This window comes from Salmo trutta, chromosome 6 (genome assembly GCF_901001165.1).
Source record: "Salmo trutta chromosome 6, fSalTru1.1, whole genome shotgun sequence".
Taxonomy (NCBI): domain Eukaryota; kingdom Metazoa; phylum Chordata; class Actinopteri; order Salmoniformes; family Salmonidae; genus Salmo; species Salmo trutta.
The window spans coordinates 49474597-49492144 of record NC_042962.1 but is presented as its reverse complement, the minus strand read 5'-3'; the positions used below and the strand labels follow the sequence as shown (position 1 = coordinate 49492144).

Genomic DNA, 17548 nt, shown 5'->3' with positions numbered 1-17548 from the left:
GGCAAGCTGTATTAGTAGTCAGTAAACATGACTATCTGCCAATCAATTTTAATAGTCATAGTTGTGCCACAATAGAGCAAGAACAATGCTTGCAGTGGCCTGTAATTCACTTTGCAGACCATAATGTTGCTATAATGTGCAACACTACCTACTTTGGGAGTTAATCATTATGTAACAAACTGTTTGCTTATTTGGGCATGTTTCAACAAGCACGTTTCCAGAACCTTTTCTTCACGTGTCAGTAGCCTTCACAAGCACTGTGTCAATCTACCCGTGTGGGGGGGCACACGGGTAGATTGGCAGAGTCAGGGTGGAGACCTGAGCCAACTCCCCGTGCTTATCGTGGGGAGCATGTGACCAGTCGGGCACCGTGCTATGCGGTGATGCGCACTGTGTCTCCAGTGCGCATTCACAGCCCGGTGCGCTCATTGCCAGCGCCCCGCATTTCAAATCAAATCAAATTTATTTATATAGCCCTTCGTACATCAGCTGAAATCTCAAAGTGCTGTACAGAAACCCAGCCTAAAACCCCAAACAGCAAGCAATGCATGTGAAAGAAGCACGGTGGCTGGGAAAAACTCCCTAGGAAAAACTCCTGAGAAAGGCCAAAAACCTAGGAAGAAACCTAGAGAGGAACCAGGCTATGAGGGGTGGCCAGTCCTCTTCTGGCTGTGCCGGGTGGATATTATAACAGAACATGGTCAAGATGTTAAAATGTTCGTAAATGACCAGCATGGTCAAATAATAATAATCATAGTAGTTGTCGAGGGTGCAACAAGCACGTCCGAGCTAGAGTGAGCATTTGCCGAGCTAGAGTGAGCATTCAGCGAGGAAGGGTGGTGCCAGATCAGTGCTCCTGGTCTCCAGTACGCCTCCTCGTTCCAGGATATCCTGCGCCGGCTCTGCGCACTGTGTCGCCAATGCGCATTCACAGCCCAGTGCGTCCTGTGCCACGCCCCGCATTTGCCGGGCGAAAGTAAGCATCCAGCCAGGACGGGTTGTGCCAGCTCTACGCTCGAGACCTCCGGTGCGCCTCCACGGCCCAGTATATCCTGTACCTGCCCCACGCATCCGGCCTCCAGTGAGTCTATCCAGCCTGGTACGCCCTGTGCCTGCTCCTCGCCCTTGCCCTGAGGTGCGTGTCACCAGTCTGGCGCCTGTGCCAGCCCCACGCATCAGGCCTCCAGTGCGCCTTCCCAGTCCAGAGCTTTCGGCGACAGTTCCCAGTCCGGAGCTTCCGGCGACAGTTCCTAGTCCGGATCTTCCGGCGACAGTTCCCAGTCCGGAGCTTCCGGTGACAGTTCCCATTCCGGAACCTCCTGAGACGGCCCGCGGTCCGGAACCTCCTGAGACGGCCCGCGGTCCGGAACCTCCTGAGACGGCCCGCGGTCCGGAACCTCCTGAGACGGCCCGCGGTCCGGAACCTCCTGAGACGGCCCGCGGTCCGGAACCTCCTGAGACGGCCCGCGGTCCGGAACCTCCTGAGACGGCCCGCGGTCCGGAACCTCCGGCGGCGGTCCGAAGCCCCTGGTGGCGGCCGGCGGTCCGGAGCCTCCTGCGATCATCTGCGGTCCGGTGACACAAAAGCAGAGGGATCAGCTGGTAGAGCGGGGGCTAAGCCCCGAACCGGAGCCGCCTCCTATGCTGGCGGATAAGCAGGATGTGAGGGTTCTTCGTCCCGCACCAGAACCGCCTCCGATGCATGCAGGAGGATCCGCGGGATGTGAAGGTTCTTCGTCCTGCACCAGAGCCGCCACCGACATTAGACACCCACCCTTACCCTCCCTGTTTTTTTTGTTGTTTAAGGTTGTGCGTTCGGAGTCCTCATCTTTGGGGGGGGGTACTGTCACGTCCTGACCATAGAAAGCTTTTATCTTCTATGGTAGAGTAGGCCAGGGTGTGACAGGGGGTTTTGTCTAGATTATTTATGTCTATGTTGGTTCTAGTTTCTTTTTTCTATGTTGGGGGTTTTGTCTAGTTTATGTATTTCTATGTGGGGTTCTAGTTTCTGTATTTCTATGTTTTTTTGGGGGGGATAATCTCCAATTAGAGGCAGCTGGTCATCGTTGTCTCTAATTGGGGATCATATTTAAGGTGTTGTTTTTCCCACTAGGTTTTGTGGAAGATTATTTTGAGGTAGTGTATGTTTCACCTCTTCGTCACGGTTTGTTATTTTGTTTAGTTGTTTATTTGTATGTCATGCATAGTTTCAGAGTTAAAATAAAATGTGAAACGATACACACGCTGCGCCTTGGTCTCCTTCATCGTACGACAAACGTAACAATGACATGATGTAACAGATATAATGAATAATTAGACAAATGTAACTATTAGTAATCATTCGATTCTGTAACATGTATAATGAATTACAATGGTAAGCTTCAATGTGACTAAGGAGAGACCGAGAACCATTGAACTATGCATGACCTGACCTGGCTAGAACTCTGAGAAATTTATGATAGGACAGGGAGTCCTTTCAAGGTTCCTCTAATCTCGGGGGAATGGAACTGCCGGCTTGGTAGTGATAAACAGGAGATACAACTCACCTACTGTTCGTATGTATGTGTGTAGGATATCTACTGTTCGTGTGTATGTATGTGCGTAAGTAGGGAGTGAACTATAAAATGGATGACTTTGTATTATGGACTTCAGAACGTTCTCGTGAATAAACTGTATGAACCTTTTGCAGAAGCTGAGTCTTTGCCAATTATTATTAAACTCAGGGTCTTACAAACCACGGGAATTAGTCAAAGCTTTAATAATTGTTAGTTATTATCATTGGGATTCAAAATTCTCCTGACAGCTGTATTTTGGCTTTGTAATTCATTTTTATTATGTATTTTTTCTCTTATAAATGTATTGTAGACAGCCCAGGATGCCTGCTGAATCAGTGTAATTGCACAGCATCAAAAAGCTGGAAGAAGAAAACAATGGTTTTGATGAAGGTACACCTGCATAAATTAGATTGTTCAATGCATGGATTTGATGTCATTTTCCTGACATAAACAATGCTTTAGAAAAGTATAATATTTCTTTATCATCTCTTTATTACAGAACCTAACGATACATACATGTAAGTGCATCTTCCTCAGATAAAAAAAAACACTTGTCATGACTTATATTCTGTGTGATTTGTGTTCTTGTTGGTAAAATTGATAAATTAAACAGAAAACGTTTTTTGAATTTTTATTTAACTAGGCAAGTCAGTTAAGAACACACTCTTATTTACAATGACGGACTACTCCGGCCAAACCCGGACGATGCTGTGCCAATTGTGTACCACACTATGGGACTTCCAATCACAGCCGGTTGTGATACAGCCTGGAATTGAACCAGGATCTGTAGTGACACCTCTAGCACTGAGATACGGTGCCTTAGACTGCAGCGCCACTCGGGAGTCTATTTCTTATCATGTTTCTCAGAATTGTGACACGTAAAAACAAGGTCACATTTAATAGTATGTTCTTTTTTTCTCCGCTGCAGGACGATGGGGAACCTGAAACAGGACACAAAAGAAAACCTCACCCATCTGGCATTCTGGGTAAATAACCTAATCTGACCCAAAGTGATTGACACCGCTCCCTCGTCCTCTCCTAGGCCACGGGCTCTCAGATCGGCATGATCGTTAACTCTCTGACCAACATTGGCGTGGCCGTCATCATTTCCTTCTACTTCAGCTGGAAGCTCAGCCTGGTAATCATGTGCTTCCTGCCCTTACTGGCTCTTTCCGGAGGCTTCCAGGCTAAGATGCTCACTGGCTTCGCCAAGCAGGACAAGCAGGCTATGGAGGATGCAGGACGGGTAGGCTACAGTACTCCACTGACTCACTGGCCAGGGCTGTTTGTAACACAGGCTATAGTCACATAGTGCTACTGTGACTGGAAGTGAATTCTCATTGAAGCATGGTTGTACACTAGCATTAGTTAGTTCTCACATTAGTTATCAATACGTTATCAACATGTTTCTGGAAAGCTTCTGTTAGGGTCATTCAAGCAAAGTCACTACCACAGAACTTCCCTTGTGTCATATTCTAAGATATTTCAGCCTATAACTGTTGTAATGTATGTTATAGACATCAGGTGAGCGCTTCCTGAAACCTCGTCACAGTAAACCCACTGGAGAGCTTATCTTACAGTGTGTTAGAGATCATGCGTAGAGTTCCTGTACTGTATACAGTTCCTACTTCCTATTCTAGACTTACACGGTGGTAGTGGTGGGTGGTTGTGACATCTCTGTGGTATCTTTTGTAGATCTCTGGCGAGGCCCTGAACAACATCCGCACCATCGTGGGGCTGGGGAAGGAACAGAGCTTTGTGGAGATGTACGAGGCTCATCTGGAGGCTCCGTACCAGGCCGCCAACCAAAAGGCCATTGTGTACGGCGCCTGCCACGGCTTCGCCCATTGTGTTGTCTTCATGTCCAACAGCGCCTCCTACAGATTTGGAGGGTACCTGGTGCGGCAGGAGGGCCTCCACTACAGCCTGGTCTTCAGGTGAGAGAAACTGTCTGCCTGCCTGCCTGTCTGCCTGCATACCTGTCAACAACATAAACAGACCATGTCCAAGATGTATTCCACTACCTCCACCACCTTTCCACCACCTTTGTTAATTCCTATATATTAACTTGACTAAACCCCATTGTCTCTCTGTGAATGGTTTAGAGTGATCTCAGCCATAGTGACCAGTGGCACAGCGCTGGGCCGAGCCTCTTCCTACACCCCAGACTATGCCAAGGCCAAGATCTCAGCTGCCCGCTTCCTCCAGCTCCTCGACCGCGTGCCAAAGATCAGCGTCTACAGCAACGGGGGGGCCAAATGGGTACAAGTCGCGCAAGCGCACACAAAAACACACTCACTATCTCTCTTGCTCACGCCCCCTCTCTCTCTCGTTCAGCCTGATTTCAGAGGGAACGTAGAGCTCATTGACTGTAAGTTCACGTACCCGACCCGGCCAGACATCCAGGTGCTGAACGGCCTCAACGTGTCGGTAAAGCCCGGCCAAACACTGGCCTTTGTGGGCAGCAGCGGCTGTGGGAAGAGCACCAGCGTCCAGCTACTGGAGAGATTCTATGACCCCGACCAGGGCAAAGTGGTGAGTCCTCAGTTTCTCTCAGCAGCACGCAATATCCCCATAAATTTCTCTAGAGGTATAAAGACTATAAGCGGATGGGGGTATCCTGGGAGCTGGATTAGTTCACAGTATAGTTGACTGGATTTCCCACTTAGCATTGCAGATTATTGATGGCCATGACTCGACTCAGGTCAACGTCTCGTACCTGCGCTCCATGATCGGCATCGTATCCCAGGAGCCCATTCTGTTTGACAGCAGCATCGGAGACAACATCAAGTACGGAGACAACCTGCGCGAAGTCAGCATGAATGACATCATCTCCGCATCCAAGAAAGCCCAACTGTCACGTCCTGGCCAGTATATAAGGTTAATTGTTTGTAGTTTGGTCAGGGCGTGACAGAGGGTATTTGTTTTATGTGGTTCAGGGTGGTGTGTTTGGTTTAAGGGTGTTTGTTTTAGTAATTCCGGGTGTTGGTTTATGTTTAGGTATTTCTATGTGGAGTCTAGTATGTCTGTTTCTATGTCTGGTGAATTGGTGTTGGGACTCTCAGTTGAAGGCAGGTGTTGTCTATCTGCCTTTGATTGAGAGTCTCATAAATGAGGGTGTGTTTGTGTTTGTGTTTTGTGGGTGATTGTTCTGTGTTCAGCCCTAGGCTTTGCCAGACTGTTTAGTTGTTCGTTCGTTTTCGTGTTTTGTTGTTTTGGAGTGCTCTTTTGGATAATTTAAATAAAAGTCAAAATGAGCATACACGTACCTGCTGCATTTTGGTCCTCATTCACCAACGACAACCGTGACAGAATCACCCACCTCTCAAGGACCAAGCAGCAGAGGAAGGAGCAGACGGTTTTCGAAGAGGACAAACGAGAGAGATGGACTTGGGAGGAGATCTTGGAGGGAGAAGGCTCCTACACTTGGGAGGAAATCCAAGCAGGGAAAGATCGCCTTCCTTGGAAACAGGTGGTACGCGAGAGAGAGGAAAGGAGTAAGGCGGGTATGGACCGGGAACGTTTCCGAGGGACAAGACTGGCGTTGAAGCACGAGAGGCACCCCCAAGAAAATTTTGGGGGGGGGCACACGGGTAGTTTGGCTAGGCCTAGGAAGAGCCGGAGGCCAGCTACCCGTGGTTATATGGAGGAGCGTATGAGGTGGGGAGCGCCATGTTTCGCTGAGAAGCGCAATATCTCACCCATACGCACGCACAGTCCGGTGCGAGTTATTCCAGCCCCTCGCAGGTGCCGTGCTAGAGCGGGCATCCAGCCTGGTAGGAGGATGCCTGCGCAGCGCATCTGGTCGCCGGTACGCCTCCGAGGACCAGGCTACCCAACTCCCGCTCTACGCACGGCTACCATCAAGCCCCTGCACAGCCCAGTCTGCCCTGTACGAGCACTCCGCTCGTGCAGGGCTACTAGTTCCATCGAGCCAAGGCGGGTTGTGCAGGAGGTAAGATCTAGACCGGCTGTGCGCCTCCATAGCCCTGGGTTTCCAGCTCCTGTCTCTCGTGCGGACCCGGAAGTGCGTCCACCCAGTCCGACTCGTCCTGTTCCCGCTCCCCGCACTAAACGGCAAGTGCGTAAACCCAGCCTCGCCAGTCAACAGTCGTCGGAGCTGCCCGCCAGTCAACAGTCGTCGGAGCTGCCCGCCAGTCAACAGTCGTCGGAGCTGCCCGTCAGTCAACAGTCGTCGGAGCTGCCCGTCAGTCAACAGTCGTCGGAGCTGCCCGTCAGTCAACAGTCGTCGGAGCTGCCCGTCAGTCAACAGTCGTCGGAGCTGCCCGTCAGTCAACAGTCGTCGGAGCTGCCCGTCAGTCAACAGTCGTCGGAGCTGCCCGTCAGTCAACAGTCGCCGGAGCTGCCCGTCAGTCAACAGTCGCCGGAGCTGCCCGTCAGTCAACAGTCGCCGGAGCTGCCCGTCAGTCAACAGTCGCCGGAGTGGCCAGACTGCGCTGAACTGCCGGAGTGGCCAGACTGCGCTGAACTGCCGGAGTGGCCAGACTGCGCTGAACTGCCGGAGTGGCCAGACTGCGCTGAACTGCCGGAGTGGCCAGACTGCGCTGAACTGCCGGAGTGGCCAGACTGCCCTGAACTGCCGGAGTGGCCAGACTGCCCTGAACTGCCGGAGTGGCCAGACTGCCCTGAACTGCCGGAGTGGCCAGACTGCCCTGAACTGCCGGAGTGGCCAGACTGCCCTGAACTGCCGGAGTGGCCAGACTGCCCTGAACTGCCGGAGTGGCCAGACTGCCCTGAACTGCCGGAGTGGCCAGACTGTCCCGAGTTGCCGGACTGCCCAGACTGTCCCGAGTTGCCGGACTGCCCAGACTGTCCCGAGTTGCCGGACTGCCCAGACTGTCCCGAGTTGCCGGACTGCCCAGACTGTCCCGAGTTGCCGGACTGCCCAGACTGTCCCGAGTTGCCGGACTGCCCAGACTGTCCCGAGTTGCCAGACTGCCCAGACTGTCCCGAGTTGCCAGACTGCCCAGACTGTCCCGAGTTGCCAGACTGCCCAGACTGTCCCGAGTTGCCAGACTGCCCAGACTGTCCCGAGTTGCCAGACTGCCCAGACTGTCCCGAGTTGCCAGACTGCCCAGACTGTCCCGAGTTGCCAGACTGCCCAGACTGCCCAGACTGTCCCGAGTTGCCAGACTGTCCCGAGTTGCCAGACTGTCCCGAGTTGCCAGACTGTCCCGAGTTGCCAGACTGCCCAGACTGCCCCGAGTTGCCAGACTGCCCCGAGTTGCCAGACTGCCCCGAGTTGCCAGACTGCCCAGACTGTCCCGAGCTGCCAGACTGCCCAGACAGCCTGGAACGGCCTGAGCCGGAGCCACCTCCAAATAATAGGTGGGTTGGGGAGGGGGGGTGTAGCACAGTGCCGTCGTTGACGGCAGCCACCCTCCCTTCCCTCCCTTTAGTAAGGGGGAATTTTTCTTTTAGGTATTGTTTGGGGGTATTTTTTTTTTGTTTGTTTTTAAGGTGCTTCTGGGGTAGCACCTTTAAGGGGGGGGTAATGTCACGTCCTGGCCAGTATATAAGGTTAATTGTTTGTAGTTTGGTCAGGGCGTGACAGAGGGTATTTGTTTTATGTGGTTCAGGGTGGTGTGTTTGGTTTAAGGGTGTTTGTTTTAGTAATTCCGGGTGTTGGTTTATGTTTAGGTATTTCTATGTGGAGTCTAGTATGTCTGTTTCTATGTCTGGTGAATTGGTGTTGGGACTCTCAGTTGAAGGCAGGTGTTGTCTATCTGCCTTTGATTGAGAGTCTCATAAATGAGGGTGTGTTTGTGTTTGTGTTTTGTGGGTGATTGTTCTGTGTTCAGCCCTAGGCTTTGCCAGACTGTTTAGTTGTTCGTTCGTTTTCGTGTTTTGTTGTTTTGGAGTGCTCTTTTGGATAATTTAAATAAAAGTCAAAATGAGCATACACGTACCTGCTGCATTTTGGTCCTCATTCACCAACGACAACCGTGACACCAACTTAAAACAACACTGTCAGTGCACTAACTTAAAACAACACTGTCTGCGTACTAATTTAAAACAATACTGTCAGTGTACCAACTTAAAACAACACAAAATTGCCACTGAAGTTTGTAGCACCATTAGGAAGGAAACGCCAACGATTTAGATATGTCATTTAAATCAGTTGTGGCAAGTCACTCTAACATCTTTGTTTCAAAGATACCCGCACACTAAGATCCAAATATAAATGTCCAGTTTCTGTGCCAAACTTCTAGTCACAAGAACTCTGTCAGAGTATACCCGGCATCTATAGCCCTTTGTTTGACACCGTAGTCTTTTAAGGTTTTAATTTCTCCCTTTAGAAATACGACACCAACGTGGGTTCCCAGGGCTCCCAGCTCTCTCGGGGACAGAAGCAGCGCATAACAATCGCCAGGGCGATTATCCGCGACCCTAAGATCCTGCTACTGGACGAAGCCACTTCAGCCCTGGACACGGAGAGCGAGAAGGTAATGTCTCCATGACAACCGCCTGTCATCACCACGAGCAGTAGAAGAAGTGCTGAACCTGATGAGGATAGATTCAATTTATACAGATAGCTTTCTTACAGATAGTTATTTCAAATAGCTTTAGAATTGGTACGAGGCAAGGCAAGCATGCAATTTGCCTGTGCCTTAGGTCCATTGTATGAGGCAGAGGCAGTAATCAAGTAATCACGGTGAGTCATGGGTGATTGTGAAATCAGCTCAAAGCTTTGTGTGTGTGTGTGTGTGTTACAGACTGCAAGTGGCGCTGGATAATGCGAAGGAGGCGCCGAACCTGCATCGTCATCGCCCACCGTCTCTCCAACATCCAGAACTCTGACATCATCGCAGTTATGTCCAGGGGCGTCGTCATCGAACAGGGTCCACATGACCATCTCATGGCCCTCAAAGGGGCCTATTACAAACTTGTCACCACCGGTGCACCAATCAGCTAATTCCTCAGGGTTATAGGAGCCAAACCAGGAAATGCCTGTTCAGGTCATCACACCGGGTCATATAGTATTTATTCTACAGAAGGGATCCTGTCAACCGTCACACATTCTTTAGTGTTAATTGGTCCATGTGTATTCATTTGTTGTCGTTACATTTAAACAGTGTGTTTGAGACATACTGAAGGTCTGAGTGGCTACCTTTTATCTTTGAGTTTTTACTTTTTTTGGTAATTAACTGTATTGCATAAGAATAAATTGAATCCAAATATCTACATTGAGGGTATAAAGTAACTGTTTACGATTGTCTACCGTTTGTACTGTGTTTACCATTATACATTTACGATTTAAAATGTTTTGGATTGTAAATGGAACCTTTTGTTCTTTAAATCAAATATGGTGCATTTAAATTGCCTGCAGACGATAACACATTCTACAACAGTTGATTTTCCTTAGTCAAAGGTTAAGATAAGAGCCTGGACAGACTAGTACTACAGACTAGTACTACAGACTAGTACTACAGTATCAGGTCTTGTCGATGATTCCATGACTGACACTGTGACACCCTGACCTGACACCAGGATGAGATTTGCTGCGTCCATCCATCAACGGTAATGTGTGATCCCACCGCTCTGACCGTATGGAACGGAGTCTTCATCAGTGCATCCCAGATTCCCAGCACCCAGACAAGGGGTGAATTAGTATGCCGGTAAAGCAATATAATCTCTCCTGGCTCTCTGCTCACAATCCGTCCTCTTAGAGGACACTGTTTGACTTTGTGCCATGTAGCGTCAATACAATATTGATTGATAACGGCAAGCCAGTATCCTGGAATAAAGTGTGGTGGTGAGTGTCTGGGTCTTTGTTGACTTAGTGGGTGAGAAGTGGGGCTAACGTGCTCTAATAAGTCTTGCCCAGTGCGGAAGTGCTGCATTTGAGCCGCTTGTTTGTTTTCAATCTCAAGTTATCAACCTCCACGATGTCATCCACTCCTAAAGATGAGTCATCAATCTCCACGATGTCATCCACTCCTAAAGATGAGTCATCAACCTCCACGATGTCATCCACTCCTAAAGATGAGTCAAACTCCACGATGTCATCCACTCCTAAAGATGAGTCATCAATCTCCACGATGTCATCCACTCCTAAAGATGAGTCATCAATCTCCATGATGTCATCCACTCCTAAAGATGAGTCATCAACCTAGACCTTATTGTTGACCGAGCTCAGATTTGAAGTCCTATACTGTCTCTCTCCTACTAGTGCTATACTGTCTCTCTCCTGCTAGTCCTATACTGTCTCTCTCCTACTAGTCCTATACTGTCTCTCTCCTACTAGTCCTATACTGTCTCTCTCCTACTAGTCCTATACTGTCTCTCTCCTACTAGTCCTTTACTGTCTCCCTCCTACTAGTCCTATACTGTCTCTCTCCTGCTAGTCCTATACTGTCTCTCTCCTACTAGTCCTATACTGTCTCTCTCCTACTAGTCCTATACTGTCTCTCTCCTACTAGTCCTATACTGTCTCTCTCCTACTAGTCCTATACTGTCTCTGTCCTACTAGTCCTATACTGTCTCTCTCCTACTAGTCCTATACTGTCTCCTACTGTCTCTCTCCTTCTAGTCCTATACTGTATCTGTCCTACTAGTCCTATACTGTCTCTGTCCTACTAGTCCTATACTGTCTCCCTCCTACTAGTCCTATAATGTCTCTGTCCTACTAGTCCTATACTGTCTCTGTCCTACTAGTCCTATACTGTCTCTCTCCTACTAGTCCTATACTGTCTCCCTCCTACTAGTCCTATACTGTCTGTCCTACTAGTCCTATACTGTCTCCTACTGTCTCTCTCCTTCTAGTCCTATACTGTATCTGTCCTACTAGTCCTATACTGTCTCTGTCCTACTAGTCCTATACTGTCTCCCTCCTACTAGTCCTATAATGTCTCTGTCCTACTAGTCCTATACTGTCTCTGTCCTACCAGTCCTACACTGTCTCTCTCCTACTAGTCCTATACTGTCTCTCTCCTACTAGTCCTATACTGTCTCCTACTGTCTCTCTCCTTCTAGTCCTATACTGTATCTGTCCTACTAGTCCTATACTGTCTCTGTCCTACTAGTCCTATACTGTCTCTGTCCTACTAGTCCTATACTGTCTCTCTCCTACTAGTCCTACACTGTCTCCTACTGTCTCTCTCCTTCTAGTCCTATACTGTATCTGTCCTACTAGTCCTATACTGTCTCTGTCCTACTAGTCCTATACTGTCTCCCTCCTACTAGTCCTATACTGTCTCCCTCCTACTAGTCCTATACTGTCTCTCCTACTAGTCCTATACTGTATCTGTCCTACTAGTTCTATACCGTCTCTCCTACTAGTCCTATACTGTCTCTCCTACTAGTCCTATACTGTATCTGTCCTACTAGTTCTATACTGTCTCTCCTACTAGTTCTATACTGTCTCTCCTACTAGTCCTATACTGTCTCTGTCCTACTAGTCCTATACCGTCTCTCCTACTAGTCCTATACTGTCTCTACTACTCTGCCTCTCCATCTGCCTCAGCCTCGACCCCGGTGAAAAGTCAAGCCTCAGAAGATTTAACACACTTACCATGTCATTACTACCTACTGGGTGGCAGATAGCATAGCGGTTAACACGCTGGGCCAATAACCATAAGGAACCTAGTTTAAATAAAGGTGAAAAATCTGTTGACGGGCCCCTTAAGCAAGGCACTCAACCCTAATTGCTCCATGGTTGCCGTTGATAATGGCTGACCCTGTCTCAGGGAGAGCGGGATATGAGGAAAACACATTTCCAATTCACACATGCGTATTTGTACATGTATGAAATAGGACAAATACAAGCACCAACCAAGATATTATTATTACCTACTGGGGGATTGAACAGTAAATGAGTTTGTATTAAACAGCGACAGTAAATGTGATTTAGAGACCGCTGTATTTCTAATGCTCCATCATCCATCGGTGACACAAGGGGCCTCAATGTGACAGGAAATAGCAGAGGGACTCTGAGAATGAGGAATGGGGGTCCAACTAATTCGAAGACGATAGGTAGGCCTGCTCCCAAATGGCCCTGTCAGAGATTGTTGCTTTTGGATTGAATTAGATGCTTTGGGATTGAATCGAATTAGATGCAAAGTTGCTTTGGGATTGAATTAGATGCATTAAAAAAAATCTAAAGGCCATGTCCATAGTTGGAATTGGTTGGAGATCGAATTTGATTCACTTGGGAGTGCATTACATGAAACTTTAGTGGTAAACTCCGTGGCATTATTTGACCACTTGGTGGCATTGTATCCTATTCTCTCCATAAGTATTATAGTGAACTGAAGTGGTAATGTAGTAGCAGAGTGTAGATCAGGAGTAGGAGCACAGTAGAACATGTGCTATATGCAGGATGGAGTACTGAACTGAGCTAAGATACCCTGCTGAATTCTACCTGTCGTGTTGTCAGGCCCTAATAAAGTGCCTTTTGGGTAGTGTAATTTGGTAAGAAATATAAAAAATGTCAACATTCTGTCATAAAAAGCATATGTTCAACTTCATAAAAAAACAATTCCCATTTCAAGAGGTTAAATTCAGAAAAATGACTTTAGTGAAACAGATCAACCGCTTTGACACTATGATTTTAATATTTGACATTCAATGTTTCTTTGGAAAAGATATTGTAAAAGGATAGTCCAGTTCACATAACAGGGTTGACCTTAAAATGAGAGACAAATGTAAATCCTGTTAAATTAATTATAATCTTCAGAAATGACTTTGTCACAGCAAGAAAATAACTAGGGCTTTACAAAAAAATATAATAATAAGAATAATATTTGGGCATCACAATGAGGTGAAAACTTGGGGAAACGTTTGGGTAAAGTGGATTACAACTTCCTAGAAGTCAGGAAAACAGGAGAGACATGTCAAAATGCTGATTTGGGGCTGATTTGCTCAATCTGTCACTTGCATGAACACAGAAATGTGTTATTAGAACAGCACATGAATAGAACTGTCACGGATCCCTCCGGAACTGTGTCATTACGCACACCTGGTCCCTATTTCCCTGATTGTAATTGTATAAATGTGCCCTTTGGTGCACCATTGGGCTGTCAATTATTGTTCCAATGTCTGTTGGTCGTGTGAGTACCTGTGCTGTGTTGTTTTGGCTTTCGTGCTGCTTGTATTGTGCAGATGATTACAGGTCTTGTCCCGTGTGGTATCATTGTGTGTGTTACGGGTCTCTCCCCGGTATATTTATTTGACCAATCTGATTCCACACTTCAAGAATGCTTCGATCACATGGACTGGGATATGTTCCGGATAGCCTCAGACAACATTGTATACGCTGATGAGTGAGTATATTAGCAAGTGCATCGGTGATGTTGTACCCACTGACTATTAAAACCATCCCCAACCATAAACCGTGGATTGATGGCAGCATTCGCACAAAACTGAAAGCGCGAACCACTGCTTTTAATCATGGCAAGGCGACCGGAAACATGACCGAATACAGTGTAGCTATTACCTCCAAGGCAATCAAACAAGCTAACAAGCTAAGGTCAGTGTAGAGTCGCAATTCAATGGCTCAAACACGAGATGTATGTGGCAGTCTACAGTCAATCACGGATTACAAAAAGGAAACCAGCCCTGTCGCGGACCCCGACGTCTTGCTCCCAGACAAACTAAACAACTTCTTTGCTCGCTTTGAGGACAATAGTGCCACTGACACGGCCCACTACCAAAACCTGTGGGCTCTCCCTCACTGCAGCCAATGCGAGTAAAACATTTAAACGTGTTAACCCTCGCAAGGCTGCCGACCCAGACGGCATCCCTAGCCGTGTCCTCAGAGCATGCACAGACCAGCTGGTTGGTGTGTTTACGGGCATATTCAATCAGTCCCTATCCCAGTCTGCTGTTCCCACATGCTTCAAGAGGGCCACCATTGTTCCTGTTCCCTAGAAAGCTAAGGTAACTGAGCTAAACGACCCGTAGCATTCTTCCGACATCAAAGTGCTTTCAGAGACTAGTCAAGGATCATATCACCTCCACCCTACCTTACACCCTATACCCACTCCAATTTGCTTACCACCCAAGTCCACAGACGACGCAATCACACTGCCCTAACCCATCTAGACAAGAGAAATACCTATGTAAGAATGCTGTTCATCGACTACAGCTCAGCATTTAACACCAAAAGATTCAACTGAGACATAAACTGAACAAGTTCCACACACATGACTAACAGAAATGGAATGTGTCCATGAACAAAGGGAGGGGCAAAATCAACAGTAACAGTCAGTATCTGGTGTGGCCACCAGCTACATTAAGTACTGCCTTACATCTCCTCATGGACTGCACAAGATTTGCCTGTTCTTGCTGTGAGATGTTACCCCACTCTTCCACCAAGGCACCTGCAAGTTCCCGGACATTTCTGGGGAGAATGGCCCTAGCCCTCACCCTCCGATCCAACAGGTCCCAGACGTGCTCAATGGGATTGAGATCCGGGCTCTTCGCTGGCCATGGTAGAACACTGACATTCCTGTCTTACAGGAAATCACAACAGAACGAGCAGTATGGCTGATGGCATTGTCATGCTGGAGGGTCATGTCAGGATGAGCCTGCAGGAAGGGTACCACATGCGAGAGGAGGATGTCTTCCCTGTAACGCACAGCATTGAGATGGACTGAGCTTGTCGTCATTGCAGGCAGATGATGCTGTGACACACCGTCCCAGACCATGACAGACCCTCCACCTCCAAATCGATCCCGCTCCAGAGTACAGGCCTCGGTGTAACGCTCATTCCTTCGACGATAAACGCGACTCCGACCATCCCTGGTGAGACACAACCGCGACCCGTCAGTGAGGAGCACTTTTTGCCAGTCCTGTCTGGTCCAGCAACGGTGGGTTTCTGCCCATAGGTAATATTGTTGCCGGCGATGTCTGAGGATGTGCCTTACAACAGGCCTACAAGCCCTCAGTCCAGCCTCTCAGCCTATTACGGATAGTCTGACCACTGATGGAGGGATTGTGCATTCCTGGCAGTTGTTGCCATCCTGTACCTGTCCCGCAGGTGTGATGTTCAGATGTATCGATCCTGTGCAGGTGTTACACGTGGTCTACCACTGTGAGGACGATCAGCTGTCTGTCCTGTCTCCCTGTAGCGCGGTCTTGGGCATCTAACAGTACGGACATTGCAATTTATTGCCCTGGTCACGTGCAGTCCTCATGCCTCCTCGCAGCATGCCTAAGGCACGTTCACGCAGATGAGCAGGGATCCCAGGCATCTTTCTCAGTCGAGTCAGTAGAAAGTCCTCTTTAGTGTCCTAGGTTTTCTTAACTGTGACCTTAATTGCCTACCGTCTGTAAGCTGTTAGTGTCTTAACGACCGTTCCACAGGTGCGTGTTTATGGGTTATTGAACAAGCATGGGAAATGGTGTTTAAACCCTTTACAGTGAAGTTATTTGGATTTTTACGAATTCTCTTTTGAAACAGTGTGTGAACGGGATGTTTCTTTTTATGCTGAGTTTATTTACTAAATGGAAATGTTTTTATGTAAGACCTATAACTCCACCATGGAAGCTAAGCGTAAGGATATCTGGTTAGCTACTAGGGCAAGACTGATGGAACACAAGAGAGCAGAGAATGGTTCAGAGCTTCACCATGGGGATGAATTACTTCTGACATGGTAAGGTGGTACCACTTATTTATTGTCAAATAATTATCAAATTGATTAGTCTTTTGAATATTCTGCTACAAACAGCTTGTCTAACATTTTATTGTCTGATTTTGAGTCTTTTTTTACACCCCCAGACTTTTGAGGTTCCTAAAGGATGCCTTATGGTTGTTTCTGCCTCGCGTTGGAGTGGAGGAAGCAGAGGTGGATGGAGTTATAAACGTGGAAGGTTCAACACTGTAAAACTGGTTCAATACTCACTGAAAGAAACAAATAGTCACCAGTGATAGTTGACTATAACAGTTTGAATGAAACAGATGTGATCTGACCATTTGCAGGGAAGAGCTATGGTTCCACGGAGGAAGCCAAGCATAAGGAGATCTGGTTAGCTACTAGGACGAGAGTAATGGAAAACAACAAGCAGGCAGAGAATGGCTCAGAGAGCTTCACCGTGGGGATGAATCATCTTTCTGACAGGGTATGATCACTGTCAGGAAGAGGCCTACTATACAAAAATGTTTAACTCGAAGGTTGCTTATTTGGTTACTAATCATACTTTTCTTATAGGCTTACTTGATACTATGCATGTTGGTTCCTTTCACAGACTACTGGGGAGGTTACAGGACGAAGGGTAGGGTGGCGCATTATTGCAATTCACTGCACTTATAAGGTTAATGAATATTTGAATCATTTGTGGTGGTAATTGTATGATTGAGAACTCTTATTCCTTAGCCTCAAGATGGGGATGAAGCAGATGTGCACAAGGAGTTTGAAACATTGAACGTTAAATATGTTAAAACTGGTTCAACACTAACTGAAATAGATATTCCCAGTATACATAAAGTCAAATTCCTTAAACAAGTTGACGTTTTTCATGCTTGCAGGAAAGACTTATCCGTCCACCGAGGAGGAAGCTAAGCGCAAGGACATCTGGCTAGCTACTAGGAAGATGGTGAGGGAACACAAGAGAGCAGAGAATGGCCTGGAGAGCTACACCTTGCTGACTTGGTATGGTATTATTCATTCAGAGTAGTCTGAAAGAAATCAGGGTTATATATTGCAATGTTGAAATAACATTTCTCAAACAAGTCTAAAGTTGTTTGTATCCTCTTTGTCTCCAGACTACAGAGGAGGTTCCTAGTGGACCTTTTCCCATGGTAAGGTACCAGAATATCAATGTAATGTGTTAAATTAAATTGTAGCATTAAACTGAACATACAGTCATGGCCAAAAGTTTTGAAAATGACAAATATTAATTTTCACAAAGTCTGCTGCCTCAGTTTGTATGATGGCAATTTGCAAATACTCCAGAATGTTATGAAGAGTGATCAGATGAATTACAATTAATTGCAAAGTCCTCTTTGCCATGCAAATGAACTGAATCCC

The 17548-nt window shown here is 47.4% G+C and overlaps 1 protein-coding gene and 1 pseudogene across 9 annotated transcripts; both read left to right on the top strand.

The window, feature by feature from the left end:
- Positions 1-2632: 2632 nt before the first annotated feature.
- Positions 2633-9763, top strand: LOC115196119 (bile salt export pump-like). Of its 9 annotated transcripts, none has more exons than XM_029756702.1 (8): positions 2633-2945; positions 3598-3801; positions 4251-4492; positions 4661-4817; positions 4893-5090; positions 5233-5405; positions 8528-8545; positions 8876-9016. In XM_029756702.1, the coding sequence occupies exons 1-8, from the start codon at positions 2835-2837 to the stop codon at positions 8937-8939; spliced, it is 1167 nt and encodes a 388-aa protein (XP_029612562.1). In that variant the 5' UTR covers positions 2633-2834; the 3' UTR covers positions 8940-9016. The 9 variants fall into 9 exon arrangements, 8 of the variants coding, with proteins under 8 accessions (XP_029612562.1, XP_029612568.1, XP_029612566.1 ...); XM_029756708.1 differs by adding an exon at positions 3055-3073 and having other exon boundaries at positions 4661-5090; XM_029756706.1 differs by adding an exon at positions 3055-3073 and having other exon boundaries at positions 3484-3801; positions 4661-5090.
- A 6231-nt stretch (positions 9764-15994) lies between these two features.
- LOC115195225 (uncharacterized) lies at positions 15995-17293 on the top strand (annotated as a pseudogene).
- Positions 17294-17548: the final 255 nt, after the last annotated feature.